The 17,500-nt window shown below is 41.7% G+C and overlaps 1 protein-coding gene across 1 annotated transcript in view; it reads right to left on the minus strand.

Annotated features, from left to right (window-relative positions):
- LOC138038662 (stimulated by retinoic acid gene 6 protein-like) overlaps positions 1-17,500 on the minus strand; it is a 36,977-nt gene that overhangs the window by 13,026 nt on the left and 6,451 nt on the right. Inside the window, exons 2-14 of the mRNA XM_068884657.1 lie at positions 16,903-16,972; positions 14,567-14,658; positions 12,959-13,128; positions 11,947-12,067; positions 10,078-10,129; positions 9,065-9,193; positions 7,570-7,643; positions 5,900-5,961; positions 4,688-4,749; positions 3,316-3,442; positions 1,682-1,758; positions 1,068-1,151; positions 47-95 (exon numbers count right to left, since the gene is read on the minus strand). Coding sequence (XP_068740758.1) covers positions 47-95; positions 1,068-1,151; positions 1,682-1,758; positions 3,316-3,442; positions 4,688-4,749; positions 5,900-5,961; positions 7,570-7,643; positions 9,065-9,193; positions 10,078-10,129; positions 11,947-12,067; positions 12,959-13,128; positions 14,567-14,658; positions 16,903-16,972 — 1,169 coding nt within the window. The remainder of the gene's footprint in view (positions 1-46; positions 96-1,067; positions 1,152-1,681; positions 1,759-3,315; positions 3,443-4,687; positions 4,750-5,899; positions 5,962-7,569; positions 7,644-9,064; positions 9,194-10,077; positions 10,130-11,946; positions 12,068-12,958; positions 13,129-14,566; positions 14,659-16,902; positions 16,973-17,500) is intronic.

Here is a 17,500-nt window from a genome sequence, read left to right on the forward strand (position 1 = left end):
CAAGACGTATGATGGGATTTGCGAACGTAGAAAACATGATATTTACCCAAACAAAGATAAGCCACTTGAAATCCTGAATATTTCAATGTCGCAACCTAAAATTAGAAGAATATAAAGGGTTCAGTGTGAACGCGTCGAGGAATTGAACATTACGGTGATCTGTTGGTTCGTTTGTTTCGTGTTTCCAGATCGCACATGAAAATTGCATTTGTGAGAATATTAAGGTGATCACCTTCGCGATAAATTTAAACTTTGCTGAGGCATAACCTCTGCGATGCCGAAGCAATGCTCAACTAACTGAGCTATGAAGTCAAACACATGATCAAGTATCTATGTAAGAGACAACGAAAGGTTACGTTTCTATAAACGTTGGCCGTGTAGCACTTATATTTTAAACAGAGTTTACTGAATAAAGTGTAATGTGAAGTGCTAGATTTCTATCCCGGAGAACTAAACCCGAAGGTCGTGGGTTCAATTCCCACCCTGGTCAGAGTTTTTCCTCTGCCCTTGTGTGTCGGCCCATTTCCATCAGTAGGGGCTAACGCTCACATGGTTCATATGGGATAGAAACCTAGCACTTCACATTACACTCTATTCAGTTAACTCTACGTAAGAGACAATTGCTTAAATTGCCTAGATAGGTGCGAGAATCACTTCAATCGTTTATGATAACATCATGTTGATAAAATAAGGATTGGCATTTAACACGAGCGATCCCTCGTGTGGTCAGTTGGTTACGGACCAATCAGGGCTTTGTAGTCATCAAGCCCCATCTGATTGATCACTGTTTGGATAGGACTGTATAACAAATTTAGAAAATAACGGTAAACTGATGGGACAAGGCCAAAGGAGATAGATTGACACTTCTAAGTCATGGACTTAAAAGTTTGTTCGGTTTAAGCTTTAACTTCGCTTCTAGCGATACGGACTTTCTCGGACAGCGGGTTTATGGAGGCCCCGAATTCAGTTTACATTTACAATTGTAATGATGGACATTTCCTTACAATTCGCCTAGCGGGAAACAGCAGGGGTACGTTTCGAAATACAAATCAAACAGAGTTACTTACCGTGATAGATGGGGGAGCCTTACTGAAAAGAGCAAGCGGAAGAAATTGCTTGTCACCTCTCTGAAGACGTAGTAGCAAATGTTCCTAAAGAAGACAAAATGTGAAATAGATCGTGACAGGTTTTCGAGACAGGGAGAGACAGGGTCCCACCAATGGGATATGCGAATGTGTCCGCAAAGAATGCAGGCGCACTCAAATCAAAAGACATTCGCAGTATTGTCACGTTACAAATCTCAGGTCACGCACCCTTGAAATTGTGTGAGAGCTGGTTTTCTTCCAGAATTCCCCAGCACTCGCGACCAAAGGACCCCACGCTGCCTCAACGATGCAAACACGGAAGGCAGCGCTGGGACGTGTGGGCTTAGGGACTTGACACACCCAATTTCAAGCATAATAAAAGCATTTCGTAGACACTTATTCCGAGAAATTTTCCGTAAAAGGCCTTTCCGAGATTTCAGGGTCCTTTCCATCTTAAAATTGTCCGGTGGGATGCCTCAAATCATCCTCCGGGTCGTTTCAAGTCCCCGTGTCCCATGCCACTGAAAATACACATCGTCCCTGCTAAACAAATTTGAATGAAACAAACAACGAATCGATGAAAATGTCGACTTTTACCTGTACAATGAAAGCATGCCTGCCACCAGTACAACTGCATAAATCGCTGACAATACAACTGCGACAAAAATGGCCACTGGACAGGGAGAGGCAAGCAAGAAAGAAAGAATAACTATTACAACATGGATTTGAATTCCCCCTTTCAACAAACGCGATGTTATCAACAACTTTTTCTCTTCAATTGTGTCGCCATTTCTTTACTTTTGCATTGTTACGTTTCATGATTAGCGTTATTACAACCCAACAAAATTTTTCGGTTGTGACTACTCTATAAAGTCCCAATTCGTTACTATAGCAACCACACGCGGCAACATGAAAACAAAAAATGGCAGATGGGTTTTTTTCCACTTAAACTAAAAACGACTATAATTTAAAAGCAAATGTTAACAAATGATAGTTCAAACAAAAGGTGCTTAAACTTGAAGGCACGTTTTTCGACAGCTAAATAAAAGATTTCATAAACCTTTCCTCGAGAATTGATAGAGAAACTATTGTGTGATCTACAAATCTCGCCTTATTTTCAGCCAACCAGAAGAACTATTAAACGCAAGCCTTTACTTGTGATCAGCACCCAAGTCTAAAGCCTGGTTTTCATTAGCGATGCAAGTACAAGTGATAGCATAAGAGCGCTTATTTCACTGTGAAAACGGGGTTGACGCAATAAGCACATTGACAAGCGCAAGCACAATGAATAATGATAAAAAAATTGTTCCTTTTCTTTGTGCTTGCGCATATGTTTTCATCCGCTTGCGTTGTGTGAAAACGAAACACAGCATAAGCACACAAGGAAATTTGCTACGTCTGACCAATTAAAGCACTCGTTCCAGATTCCCCGCGTCTGAGCATCTGAACAAAATGGCGGATGCCGTGGTTGATTTTGATGTTATGTCGACGTTCGTTTTCACTGGCATAAGCTACTTATGCTTGCACTTGTGCTTGCGTTGCTAGTAAAAGCCAGGCTTTAGTGGAAGCCCTCACCGTTGCCTGTGATGAGTCGAATGATGCTCTGGAAAGTTCTCAAAACTGCACGAGCCTTAAAAATTGAGGAGATCCATTCGTTACAAGAAACTATGATTCCGAATTGAGCGATGTTTTTCCTATAATACACCAACCAGAACTTCTCGATGAAATATTTATGTATGCAACCTGTCTTAAGTTACGAAAGACTTTCACTCAGCGATGAAAAACGTCCAACCCAACCGTCCGCGTACAATGTTTATTAAAATAAGTCCATTTGTGACTGTGCTGGGTCAAGACCGTAAAGTAAGAGAGGAACACTTTTACCTAATTTGCTTTTTGGCTTAAATTTTGCGCATCCTTTTTTTGAAACAATTACCAAAACCACTGATAACCATGTTTATTTTTCCAAGGAGATTTTTTTTTCTTATTTGTATTGCGAACGAACGTCATGAGAAAGTTCATTTAAAATTCAAACCAAATCAGGAATCAAAGATGATTGTAACTGAGAGAGATTGAGAAAGATCGCCTTGTCCAGTTCAACTCCATAGCCTAGGTGTCCAGTACTTCATGCAAATTGCCTGACTAGAGTAACACACTAGATCAACACCTTGGATATTTGCGCCACCTAAGTGCTGTGTTGGGAAAGGCAACTGATAATTGCGCTTATACAAACCTGATTGGATAAGAAGAAATTGATCGATGTCAATCAATTCACTCAAGGCAACTAAGAAAGGGGAAGTCGCCCAATTTTTACGTAACCGTACCCATGTTACTCCAAGTTTAATATAACTGATGAGAATCTACAAAAAAAAAGTGAAAATCAAACTGAGTTCTGATAACACCGCAAATCCTTTATTAAATCGGTTTTCACTTAAGTGTCAAAAGAATGCGTGTGGAAAAATCTCCTGACTTTAACCCAAAAAGAAACAGAACCTAAAAAGCGCATTTTCCCACGTTTTCAGCGTTAAATGTACTTACTCCGAATTTTACTTCCAATTTTACTTGCGATGTTCGCGCGTTTTGTGACTGGACACCCTATTTTAAAGCCCTTTACTTTCTGCAACCATGTTCATTCTTTTTATTAGTTTAATGGTTCGGGGACGGTTTTTTTCCTTCCATTGTCCTTTCCTTTAATTGTTCATAAGCAGCAGAAAACTCGAAAGACAAGCTAATTTGGTTGCTGTACACGTATTATGTAACTGTCAATGCAAATGCTTTGTTTACAGTGGAAGGGCACTTGGCTATCAAGCTAGTTCACAGGCACCCCACTTTTAATAATCTGAAAGAAACAATTCAAACTTGACAGAAACATGATTAAGAATCCCTAATGGAAGGAGGCAACCAGCTGGCGGCTATTTACAATGAGTTGAATCCGCGACAACCGGAAATAAATCCAAACCAGGGGCCCGTGTCTCGAATGTCCCGAAAACTTTTCGGGCTCGAGAAGCCATTTGTGAAACTGCCAACCACTTGTTTTGGAAATCCGATCTTTTAACATGTTTTCAAGGTAACAAAAAGAAAAATGACTGTGAAATTTGACGATTTAAATGCTTTCTATTCTTGAGACACAAAGGGAATTGTGACACCCAAAAATGACCCGTAACGTTTCGGGACTTTCGAGAGACGGGCCCCAGAGGTTAGAGCTGTATTTGAACCCGGGGAAACCGCATGCAAACCCAACGCGATAACCACTGGACCAAACCACCTCCTCCTAACGTATTACAATTCATTATCTCTTAATCTTGTAATCTAGTACGTTTTATATAGTATGTTTATACGTGTAACTTTTCTTCTTCTTTTTTTCCTTCCAAAATGGTGTCAATAAAATTATTTGATTTGCTACAAGTCGCTAATCGGGAGTTATGGTTTACAGCAAATCGAGGACGAGGCTTATGAGAGGGAGAGAGTTTTTTTTTTTTTGGGGGGGGGGGGGGGGGAAGGGGGTGGATTTACCGGTTTGGCTAAAAGCCTCCTCTGCAGGCTAACGTACTGAAAAATGCGGTATCACAATCACTTTAAGGCTACTTGAAATTTTAAGAACTCACCACATAAATTCCAACAAAGCTGATGAAATAAGTACAAACGACCCGAGTAGAATACTTGAACTCTACAAGAAAAGACGGAAAAATAAACGAAGAAAACGTCTTCTTTTTAATTCCCATTTCATCAATTTTAATTGACTGACAGGTGCCATAATTATGATATCAAGAATCCTGTTGTCACAATGTACCATCTAACACATGCCCAGTCACGGCAGTGAGTTCCGTCTAAAGGACAGGACGTGATTAACATTAAGAAATGCAACTTTATAAAAGAATCTTGACCTCTGGAATATTCCTTTTGGTAAAAACGTTTGCTAACAGAAGCACATGGATACTCTGAATGTTCAAAATGTTCTCTCCAAAGATGAACTATGGATTTTATGTGCTCTAATTAAAATTGATTTGATTGAGAACCTTGAGACAATAACAATAAAATGTTTATACTATTTAAAAAAATGCAAACATCCAGTACTGAGAAGCGTCATAGAACTGGTTTCAAACAGTGCCCGTATAGAGAAAAACTCTCTTGACAAAAGTTCTCTTGACAAATTTGTCTTGGTAGGCTTCCTTTCTTTCCAGTGAATAATTCACAATGTTGTTTTGGGGGTTCTGTTGGATGTCAAGATAAGCAATTCAGATGTAATGATAAGAAGGGTGTCATGCATTGTATTGTATCGTATGCATGACATGTGACACTTGAAATGAATTAACATGTAAGTGGCAAATATTTCCGTTAGTAATGTAATTTAATGTAGCATTAGTAGTATAAGTAATGTAATGTAGTGGAAATAAAAAAAATTGAAAGAAAAACAATAAAAATAATAATCATCGTCATTGTCATCGTCATCGTCATCGTCACCTTCGCCGTCGTCTTCGTCGTCGTTGTCATCATCATCATCGTCGTCGTCGTCATCATCATCGTCACCTTCGTCGTCGTCGTCGACATCGTCTTCGTCATCATCATCATGGTCGTCGTCATCATTATCGTCACCTTCGTCGTCGCCGTCAACGTCGTAGTTGTCGTCGTCATCATCATATCATCGTCGTCGTCGTCGACGTAGTCATCATCATTGTCTTTATCTTTGACGTCACCATCTGATCATATTTGTTACTGTCTCGATCAACGTTATCATCATCAGCGGCATCATAATCGGTCCTAAGTAACGTTCACAAAGTCATCCTGAGATCTAAAAAAGTTATTAAAGGTTTAAAAACCTGGTTTCCATTTGTAAACTTTTCCTTCAAGTCTTCCTCTAAAGGACGCTTCTTCTATTTGCCTAAAAAATAAATTCAAATGCCTTAATAAGATACGAAGACCGCTTTCATACGGCGGATTTTGGTGAACAGGATATTGAACAGTCCCCCACCCCCCCCCCCCCCCCCCCCCCCCCTTCCCTTCAACCGTGTATCGAATTTGAATCGAGGTTGAATATTATAAGTTTAAACGCGTTTACACTTTGGTTCAACAACCATTCAACATTTCTTTTGTTTTCGCGAATGTTAAATGAAGTTGAAGCCGGTTGACCCTCTCTTTCAACATTCCTTGGTACGCGCGTGCGCACTAACCGGTCTCCCAATGACGTATCCATAGTAACAACCACGGCTGTAGCCTGGGACTGAATACCGGGCCTCTCGTGAAGCTTTGTTGAATCAAATGTTCCTCATGCTTGTGTTGAAACCGTTTGCCAACCCCAGCAGTCAACATCGTTCAACAAAATCGAAAGGATGTTGAAGTCGTTTGCCCGGGACGTAAGGGCATTTTTCACAGATCGTACTACTTTTAGACACCTTCTTAAATAAGATTTGGCTTGCACCAGTGATCATTCTTAATCCCATCGGTAATAATTTCTCGTGCAAGACTTGTGATTAGATGATAAGGTCGAGTTTCCCAGCAAAATCAATCTAAAAATAACTCGACTTAACTGATTAGAGTGTAATGTGAAGTGCTAGTTTTCTACCCCAAATGTACCATGTGAGCGTTAGCTCTACTAATGGAAATGGGCCCACACAAGGACAGAGAAAAACTCTCTTGTGGCTCAGTCGGTAGAGCAGCGATGATCTAACCCGAAGGTCGTGGCTTCATTTCCCACCCTGGTCAGAGTTTTAAAGGGTTCGTCGATTTGTTCGATGCTCAGGTCACTGATTGTGGACGGTGAAATTCAACTGGAAATTAAACAAAAGTTTTAACGCAAACCTCCACCCCACAAAAAACTTTCCCGACGCCGCCATCTTGAATAATTGTGACGCGTTAGGGTTGGCCCTATAGGCCATTTCCAAGTTCATGTCTACCTCTTCTTCAAAGCGAGTCTAAGTGAGATTTTTTTGTAATAAAAATTGGTTTTCATACATATTTGAAGTAGAACTACTTGTCATCACAAAAACTTCTCACTTAGACTCGATTTGAGAAGGAGGCAGACATGAACTCGGAAATGGCGTTATTATGTATACACAAACGCTATTTGCGTGTCAGAACCATTGGGGAACCCTAACACGTCACAATCATTCAAGATAGCTGTGCCTAGGAAATGTGAAAATTAGCGATTCTAAAATCCACTTTTCCTAATACAAACACCATATTTTTTTCAGTTCGAAAAAGAAATTGTTGCAATCATTATTTCCGTAGTTTAATGCAGTAAAAGTGAAGGTTCCCTTTCGATAACGATCGAAGACTACGCAAAAATCAAGTTTTGATCAAATTTCTGAAGTTTAAATAACATCAGAAACGGCAAATGTTTTGGCCGTGATAACTGCAGGTCTTGGTGGTTATCCAAGGAGATATTTTGGACCATTTATTCATCGGCGTGACTTATCCTATCAACTGGTGTGGAAGACGAATACCCCTTCGCTCCTAAGGTAAAAAAGAAAGAAAGAATATCTCTACATACTCATTTTGTATGGGATCTAAAAGTTTCACCACGTATCTGTATTTATAAAATGTCATCCATTCATTTTCTTCATCCTGTAAACAAAAAGGGCAAGTGAGTGATTTAGCAAGACCAGGGACTACAACTTAGTACAGAGGTAAACATTGCTATTGAGGAAAACTAAGTGTACTAACACGCAATGCCGGTAAATGGCCAATATTTGGTGCTGATCCATAGACCACGGACGGGATGTCCCGGGTTTCCTGCATGGCTGCCGATATGCCAGCCGTGGGGACCTTCAGTAAAAGATGCTTTCCAATCAACTGAAATTTCCGGAAATTTCGGTTAAAAGTCAGAGAATCTGTACATTTCGGTTCGGTACAACCGGAACGTTTGGAACTACATTTGGAGGTGGTCAACTTTGGCCGGTCCGATCGTGATTTCCCTTCCCCCTAGACCAAATTATTGTTCCCGTTTGTCTCGTGCTAAACACAACGTTACATGAATCTCCCTTACTGGCACGTAACTTATGCGCACGCGCGGTGGCGTTGGTGGATAATTACCATTGATCACCTGGGGCCCCTGGCGGCGTTTCTCGAAAGTCCCGATAACTTTTCGGGCCCGAAAGGCTTCGAGCCACCCCGAGCTTTACAATTAATTTTGCATTCAGTGGCCGATTGCAAGGCGAATTTCAGCCCGGCTTTCTGAATAAAGGCCTCATTAAAATGATAGCGATTACTTGAACAATGCTTCAGCTAATTCCTCCCAGACTGAAAATTCCAGCCCTATTTGAGGAAACCGAGCTGAAATTTTCAGCCCGATCAAAAGGGCTGAAAAATCCATGTAACGGCTATCATTTTTTTCAGCCCAGGCTGAAAAAGGACGTAAGCATGTGTATCGATTGTGTAAAATTGATCATTTACGGTACTCTTTCAAAACTCCGCTCTTGTTATCCTGCGGTTGTCAAGTACGCCTACAACAAAACCTTTCGCGTGTTGTTAAACCCCGTGTAAAAGTCTATCTCTCGTCAATTACGTATCATTCCCAACTGATAATTTTAATTTACCATAATATCTACAAATGGCAACCGCGCATTGGGGGCTCAGTTGGTTGGGCACAGGGCTGCCATGCGGGAGGTCGCAAGTTCAACTCTGGCTGGACCAACACTCGGGGTCTTTACAGATAACTGCTGCCTTTGTAATGACATCTGCAAATGGTTAGACTCTCTAGTCTTCTCGAATAAGGACGGTAAACCGTAGGCCCCGTCTCACAACTCTTCAATATTCATAATCCTGTGTGACGTAAAAGAACCCTCACACTATTCACGAAGAGTAGGGCATGTCGTTCCCGGTGTTGTCGTCTGTGGTCTGTGGTCTGTGGTGTATCATGGTTGGGAGGGTAAATGTTTGGAGATACTAGATACACCAAGCTACTCTAAAAATCCGAGGGTAAATAAACATATCAACAAATGGTACGACAGGTTTTTACTGCATGGAGTGAAATTGAGTCAACCAACCTTTGGGGAAGCGCTCGGCCGGTATCTGGTGTATAAAGCCATCATCAACAACCTGAGATACTTCACGAACAAAAAACTCAGACAAAGGAACACAGGCAACTCCATGAGCAGGTTGTCACCACGAAAAACCTGGAAAAAAAAATAACAGTTAAAGGTTTTGAGAAAAACAAAGGCAAGAGTTACCTGGACAGGTTCTTCGTGCAAGCTCTTTAGTCATTTAGGCCTTTTCGAAATTTGTCTTTGACTCCACGGGAACAAAATCAAAGTCGTATAATGCAGTCGAATATTACGCGGAATGAAAGATGAAAAAACAAAAATTCGTTTCCAGACACGATCACAATCGATGAATGGAGAAATATTCAAGGAAAAAATATGAATAAATTAACATACATAAAGACAAATTAAAATAGCCCTTTTCACGGTTAGTTTTTCTCATTTGCATTACAATGTAATCTAACGTGGATGCGAGGCAATTTCGGGTTAAAACTACAAAATAGCCCGAAATTGCCTCACGAACATGCTAGACTACATTGTAATGCAAATGAGAAAAGCTAACCGTCAGCAAAGTCTATTCTTGGATTTCACATGACGTCACGGCCGCCATGTTGGTGTCCCCAAACAATGAAATGGCGGCCATGTTGGTGTCCCGATCCAATCCTCCGGGAATTGAAAGCTATTATTATGCTAACGTATTCTTTTGTTTTCGTTGAAAAACATGGCTGTTGATCACGTGAGTGAAACCCAAGAATAGCGACGTTTCTGGTGACGTCATCCAAGGTTATTAATATGCCAACCATAACCTAATTGGCTGTTGAAACAATGACTTCTTTTTTTCCGTGGTTGGCAAATTATCAAAAGAAATGTGACCTTGATGTTTGTAAACAAGAAATATCGCTATAAGGCCGCCGTTTCTTTGTTTACGGACAGCAACATGTACACGTCGTAAGTGACGTCTGATGATAACAAAGAATACATAGCTGCTTAGAATGCTGTCTTTAAATACATTTCCTTACCTCTGATTTCAAAGACGGGCATTGGTAGAATTTCGCAAATGTGAAAACAAGCCTGTAAAAATGTAAAAAATGCAAAAATTGGACGATACGACAGACCTACATGTAGACCGATCAAAGCTGTGAGTGTCAAGCGCACCGTTTCGAAAAAAAACCACTGAATAGCCCTTATGCGTGATGACGTCAGACTAGCTGATTTCACCACCAAGCCTCGAATTCGAAAATCTTAACTTGAGCTGAATCCCAAAGGGGCAAACCTGTAAAGAAAACCTAAGTGCGAGCTGTATTGCATGTCCAGGTGAAGTGAATAATCTTGTGAAAACAAGGCTTGTTGGTCATCATGCACGAGGCCTATGGATCTAAAAAACCGACGAGGGACGGCATTTTTGAGCTTATTACTGATCGAAATTATCGCACCGATTATAAAACGCAGAAACGGGTTTAGCAGCTGAGTTGATATGGTAAATTGACCACCGCATAGAAATTTGAAAGCTGACGTTTCGAGCGTTAGCCCTTCGTCGGAGCGAACTGACTCATGATCGAAATGACCCATTCGCTCTGACGAAGAGCTAATGCTTGAAATGGGTTTATCAACTGAGTTGATATGGTGAATTGACCATCATAGAAATAATTTTGAAAGCTGACGTTTTGAGCGTTGGTCCTTCGTCGGAACGACCTGGCTCATGATCGAAATGACCCATTCGCTCTGACGAGGAGCTAACGCTTGAAATGAGTTTATCACCTGAGTTGATATGGTAAATTGACCGCCGTAATTCGAAAACCAATTCTCTCTGACGAAGGGCTAACGCTGGAAACACCAGCTTTCAAATTTCTCTATGGTGGTCAATTCATATCAACTCAGTGGATAAACCCATTTCTGCGTTTCAATTTTCCACCAACGCAGTATCACAGCTTCTTTAGAAACGAAACCCCCTTATCGATTTTAAAACGGTTTGGGTTTAGTTGACAATGGTGATCACATGGTGCAAAAAACCGTCATACTGGTAAGCAAAATGCGCACTGGGACATCTAAAAACAAATAAAATTTAAATAAATTTGCTTTGTTTTAGATGTACCAGTGCGAAATTTGCTCACCAGTAGGGCGGTTTTTGTACCCTGTGATCGCCAACTGCAAAAAGCACATTATTCCATGAGCGCGCGTTGGATATGAAATGGCTATAACAATGCAGCCTTATATCCAACAACCGCAAATGGAATAAATTGTTTTATAAATTCTCATTTGATTCTGAACGCTGGGACACTTGGAAGTTAAAGCCAATCAGTTTCCAGCTTGGCAGCCCTTGACGTAATCAGCTTCCATATTAGGGCGTACCAGAGGCTCATGATCTTGAAGCGTTCAACTCTGGTTCAGAGATAGGGTTTTTTTAGTTTAAAAATTTCCTTATTTGGATGTAACGTAGCTTGCACATTTTCCCGCGCGTGCAGCTTCGATCTTATATTGGTCCATAGTTGTGCATAAAATCGGTATCCAAAAATCGCCTGTTATGTTCCAAGGAAAAGAGTTGCAAGTTACACGCTTCAAGGTCACGTGCTTCTGGTCACACCGTACATGAGCTGATAACCGAAATTGAGTGAACCAATCAGGCCCGCGTTGCTCGAAGCATCGTTAGCGGTAACCAGGTGCATTATCTCATTCTCAACTTGATTAAATCTCTGTGTGTTTTCACATTCTACTTGTAGTATTTCTTTCTGGTGAAAATGGGAAAGTTGAAAGTGTTGTGCAAGAATCCAACCAATCACATATCAAAGTGAAGTGCAAGTGCTAAGCTCAACATGAGAGTGGTCACATATACTGTAAGCGAAAAAGACTCTTAAGCCTCTTAAGCCAAATAAACTAAACAAATGTCTTACCATAATGCAGAGTAAGCCATGCCAATCACATAACCAGTGACCTTGTAGTCAGTGGCCATACACGCAAAGAGGGGATAATATGCGAACCCCATAGTAAACATGGCGAGTATTCTCCAAGCGGCTAAAAAAAAAGGGCGGAAGGCAATTCGTGTTACAAACATGCACTTACTCAAATTATCATTTTTTAATCTTAGCACGTCTCAATCATTACAATATATAATATTCAAGTCGTATCAAGAAACGAGAGACGGCAAGAAAAGTCACGTGGCCTACGTTCCCGGCTCGTTCACTTTAGGAAGTTCAATGAGCAACGCCAAAAAACAACGCCACAAAGGAACAATATTATTGGTTAAAAAAGGAAAAAGTACTCGTGCTGCACGTGCAGCACGAATTTCCGTGCATTTCTTTGCCGTACTCCACAAAACAACAACAATATGTAGGAAATGTTGCAAATAGTGTTCAACGCGAACAAGATGGAAAAATCGCAAAATTCTTAAGACATCAAAAAGCTTTATTTTGGAGTGACGTTTTCAATTCCGTAGCCGTTGTAGTTTTTTTAAATTTCGTAACATGAGAAGTGACGCGGATGCTCCGTGGCGATGGCCTCGTTTGTGTCCATACGAAATTGCCTTGGGTAAGAGTTGGTGTTTCTGATTGGAACAACCCTTAATTTCAGACACTCCATTAAAAAGTAAAGGTTAAGTAAAGTCACTTTATTTAATGTCGGTAGTTCCTCAGTTACGAAACTGGTATATGTGGAAGCCAACGGTGCGCCTTTACTCCCCTCCCTCTGTCAGTGCTCCGTTTTTCGAGTATTTAAAGTATAGCTACAAGGATCAAAGGAAAGTCGAAACAGACGTTGAAGTCACCGAGGATCGAACCAGGACCCTCTCGCTCCGAAAGCCGCGCACTAACCAACTGAGCTACACCTGCTCCATTAGAATCGTTTACAAAAATAACGTCTACTTTACGAGCTAAATAGTGCACGTGCACTCTAAGGCAGTTCACTTACTTCCGCTGTAACTAGGGACCTCTGGGCTTTCAAGCCACGCGTTAAATTCTGGAGGAAAGATATCATAATATCCTTGGCCTAATAAAATGTGTAACCACTTGGTTGTAGTGGCACCAAACGCGCACGCAAAGGCAAATCTGTTCTCGTAGCTGTCCACCAAATTGACAGGTCTGTAAAACAAGAATCATAGTTCAGAAAAAGGTTTAGTAAGAAGAAAATCGTCCTCATCATTATCACCATTTTCATTTTCGGTACGGCCACCCCTGGAGAGTGAAGATGCCGTTGCGGTTACGACATTACAATCAGCCAAACTTTGGTTCAGGGGTGGCGCAGTGGTGAGAGCCCTCGCCTCTCACCAATGCGGCCCGGGTTCGATTTCCAGACTCGACGTCATATGTGGGTTGAGTTTGTTGGTTCTCTACTCTGCACCGAGAGGTTTTCTCCGGGTACTCCGGTTTCCCCTCTCCTCAAAAACCAACATTTGACTTGATTTGTGTTAATTGTTAATTTCAGTTTACAGTGTCCACAATTAGTGCTCCAGCACTAGGACGACTAGACACTTAAATAACGTTCCTTTCCTTTCCTTTCCTTTTCCCAGACGCACTACAGGGATTTAGCAAAGCGTTTACGGAAAACAGCAAACGTCGTACTGAAATTTGAGTTATGCAAAAAATGAGGATACACACCTCTTACAAACCGAGTTCGAGGTCCGTACTGTAAGTTACGGCCTGCGACGCCACGCGAAAAACGAGAGCTGTAACTTTCAGTACGGAACGACAAAACTAGTTTAGTAAGATATTTATTTCTTTGAGGTAATCAAGAGCGCGGGAAAGGAGACTAATTGAAGTCAACCGAAAGGTTCAACTGCTACAAAGATTGCAGCGTCAAAATCCGAAAAATGAATAAATTTTCTGGGCTTTCCGTCTTGAAATAGTTGCTTGCAAGATTCAAACGGTTTTACAAGTTTATTTAAGATAAACAACAGTTAAAAATCTCGCTCGAGAATGTTTTATCAAAATTTCAAATTAGCGGGCTGTAATGTAAAATACGGCCCGCTAATTAAGCCAATCACAGCTCACGTACTATCTGACAGATATAATAACTTTTTGACATCATCTCATTTCTTGCCTGTTAGCTCCAGTTACCGAGCAACCTCTCAAAGCTGGAGCAGCAAACGTTAATGAGAAGATTCTCAGGCTTTTGAGGCAAGTAAGAGTTTGCCGTTTCCCGTTTGACGCGAACGCGAAGACTAAAAGCAGTTACTCTTTCACCGGGCTTAGTTATTCGAGAGCGAGGAGAAGAAATGGCTGCACGAAATCAAGATTCGAGGAAGAGCGAGCGAATCCAGATTTGTCGCGGCCATTTCTCTGTCGTATCTATCTTCTTCTCGAGCTCTACAAGCTAAGCCGCGAAAGAAGGACTGCTCATAGTCTAGTGAACCCGATGCTAAATCTCTCTACTTACAAGGATACTATAAAGTCATGTGAAAATGAAGGATCTCCTTTGGAAAGCTTTTTACAAATGCTCCCAAGTTAATGAGAAATTGCATAACGGCACAAATCCGCCGTCAACGACTTTCCATGCAGATATGAAAATATGTCTACGTACATGACCAATCCTGGTCGAGAGATAGTTCGGCCAAAGAGCTGTACGTTTCTCTTCCGTTGACTTAGTAATGAGAGCAAAATGATAATAAGAACCTGTAGGGAAAAGATGATCAAAAGGTTGCATTTACGCATTAGAAGACTTTTATCTCGAATCCCGTTTAAACTACCAATCCGGATCTCGGAGCTCCGCGTGCCCTCGCACGAGTTTGCTCCCACGAGTGATTGACATAAATTTTCTCCTCACAAGCTCAGTACACCGTCAAGCAGACTGGTGACTAGAATAAAGAAAACTGTACCATCCAGGGATACCACTTGATTGGCTATCTGCGGTTTTCTTTGATCACTGACCAATTAGAGAAAAGAGAAGAGAAGAGGCAGACCGTAGTTGGAGGCAACCAGAAGGCTCCTTTTTTCTTAGCTTCTGCAGTAACTTACGGCATCTACCGTAATTCACTGCACGGGTGGGCCCCACTCCTAACCCGTTGCATCCACAACTTCTCCCCAGTAATACTGGTACTCATTTTACCCACTACGAATGGATGGAAAGCTGAGTGAACTTTGGAACGCACGAGCCGGGATTCGAACCCGGCGAGTTGGAATGCAGTCCGCGAGCAATAGGGAGCTTAAGCAACGACAACGGCGACGGCAACGAGAACGTCACAAATTTGCATATTTAGTAGACAAAGACAATAGCTTTGCACGCCCTGCACGTGTGTTTTTCACTTTTGTCTATTTCTTTGCCGTCGTCAGCAAAACTACAGCGTGAAATAGCCAAATTTGAGGTTTTATGGACAACGTCATTACTTGAGGATAAATTTTCATTTTCTGCCCTAAATTGAGCGCCGTTCCTACCAGGGTCATTTTTGAAGAACTATCACACCCCCGTCATATTAATAAAGTTGAAATAGTGACAAAGCGATTAACATAACGCGAATTTATATTTCGAGATGACGTTCTCGTTGCCGTCGCCGTTGTCGTTGCTCAAGCTCCCTAATAGGGAGCTTAAGCAACGACAACGGCGACGGCAACGATAACGTCACAAATTTGCATATTTAGTAGGCAAAAACAATAGCTTTGCACGCCCTGCACGTGCGTTTTTCATTTTTGTCCATTTCTTTGCCGTCGTCAGCAAAACTACAACGTGAAATAGCCAAATTTGAGGTTTTATGGACAACGTCATTACTTGAGGATAAATTTTCATTTTCTGCCCTTAATTGAGCGCCGTTCCTACGAGCGTCATTTTTGAGGAACTACCACACCCCCGTCATATTAAAAAAGGTGAAACAGTAACGAAACGATTACAATAACGCGAATTTATATTTTGAGATGACGTTCTCGTTGCCGTCGCCGTCGTCGTTGCTTAAGTTCCCTAATACCTACTACGCGACGCGCGCTCCAATTAGAATATGTCTGGTTTGTTACGTCTTTTTACACTGAAGTACCACTTTTCTGCCCTGTGCTATCTGAAAACTGCATTTCTCTCAGCCAATCAGAATGGAGACTTTTTTTCATGTAAAATCTTAAACATAAAACAGTAATATTTTTTCTCATATTTACTTGAACTAAGGTCCCACCAATCCAGACGTAACGTATTGCACATCACAAACGAGATGAAAAATAACCATAATTGCTTTAGAGTAGGTTTCTTTGGCGTTGCCTTGGCTAACGCTCACTTCATGTACACCAACCTCGTCCCCAGGGCGCTTTTCCCTGGCTCTTTCCCACCCAAAGCCAGGGAAAAGCACCCTGGGGACGAGGTTGCATCATGTACACATACACAGAACCAGGAGCTCATTAATGGATCCTCTCTCGCCACTAATTCCTTGAGTCAACAATTTCCTTTTTAAGAACAGGTTATGAGATAGCTTTGTTTTGATTGGTTGTTACAAAAGTGGGCGTCAAGAGCCCATGAACAGGGCCGAGCAACGCCCATACTGGGCCTATGTCACGGCATTTTTACAGACCGATCTATTTTTAGACTACCTTTTCCGCCAAAAAAGAAAGTCAGTTCCGGCTGGGTGACTTTAGTTTCTTGTGATTTATCATCGGGCTCCCTGAGGAGTCTCATTCGCGGAAAATTCAATATAAAATAAATCGGTCTGTGAAAACGCCGTGACAGGAACATAGGGCCGTTGTTCGCTCCTAGTCATGGGCTCCTGTGGGTGTGCTGGATCTCCCGAGTGAGATTGGCTTTTACAAAAGTGGGCGTGCTGAATATCCAAAGGAGGCATTCTGTAAATAAATATACTCGGGAAAAGGTTGACTCCAAGGTCAAGTATAGGAGATAGAGGCTCCGCTTGATGAGTTCCTGACAGAACACATTTATCGATGTCTTACCGCCGGAATTAATGACATAACCGTGAAATAACCTGGGCTCAGTGCAGGTGAACAGATATAGCCTGGGGTACTAGAAAACAAAATAAAACACGTATTAGTTTACCGACAAGCCTGTGGATTAGCGAGGCCCTCCAATACGGCGCGAGAAGGTTCTCTTAACGCCTCCACCGGGTGAGTGAGTGAGTGAGTGTGTGTGTGAGTGGGTGGGTGGGTGGGTGGGTGGGTGAGTGAGTGAGTGAGTGAGTGAGCAAGCGAGCGAGCGAGTTAGGAAGGAAGGAATGCCCTCGTTTACTGAAGGTGCGTAACAGACCCGGGGCCCTTGTAGCTTGCTTTGCTTTCTTAACTTTTTTACGCGTTCGAATTCCAGCGCGTCGAATCAGTTTTCCCTTCCACTCCATTGTCGAATATGCTTGACCCACAGGCTATCTACAGAAAAAATCCTGTGGCTTAAATTAGGTGCACCTTACCAGAAAGGAGACAGCCTATAAAAGTGTTTATGAAAGCGATCGATTCAATGACTATTAATTATGTTATACCTGTCTTTGAGCCGGGGAATCTGAGAACTATTTAGTTACCGTGTAAGTACTTTGAGACTATT

Source organism: Montipora capricornis, chromosome 2 (assembly GCF_036669925.1).
Source record: "Montipora capricornis isolate CH-2021 chromosome 2, ASM3666992v2, whole genome shotgun sequence".
NCBI lineage: Eukaryota > Metazoa > Cnidaria > Anthozoa > Scleractinia > Acroporidae > Montipora > Montipora capricornis.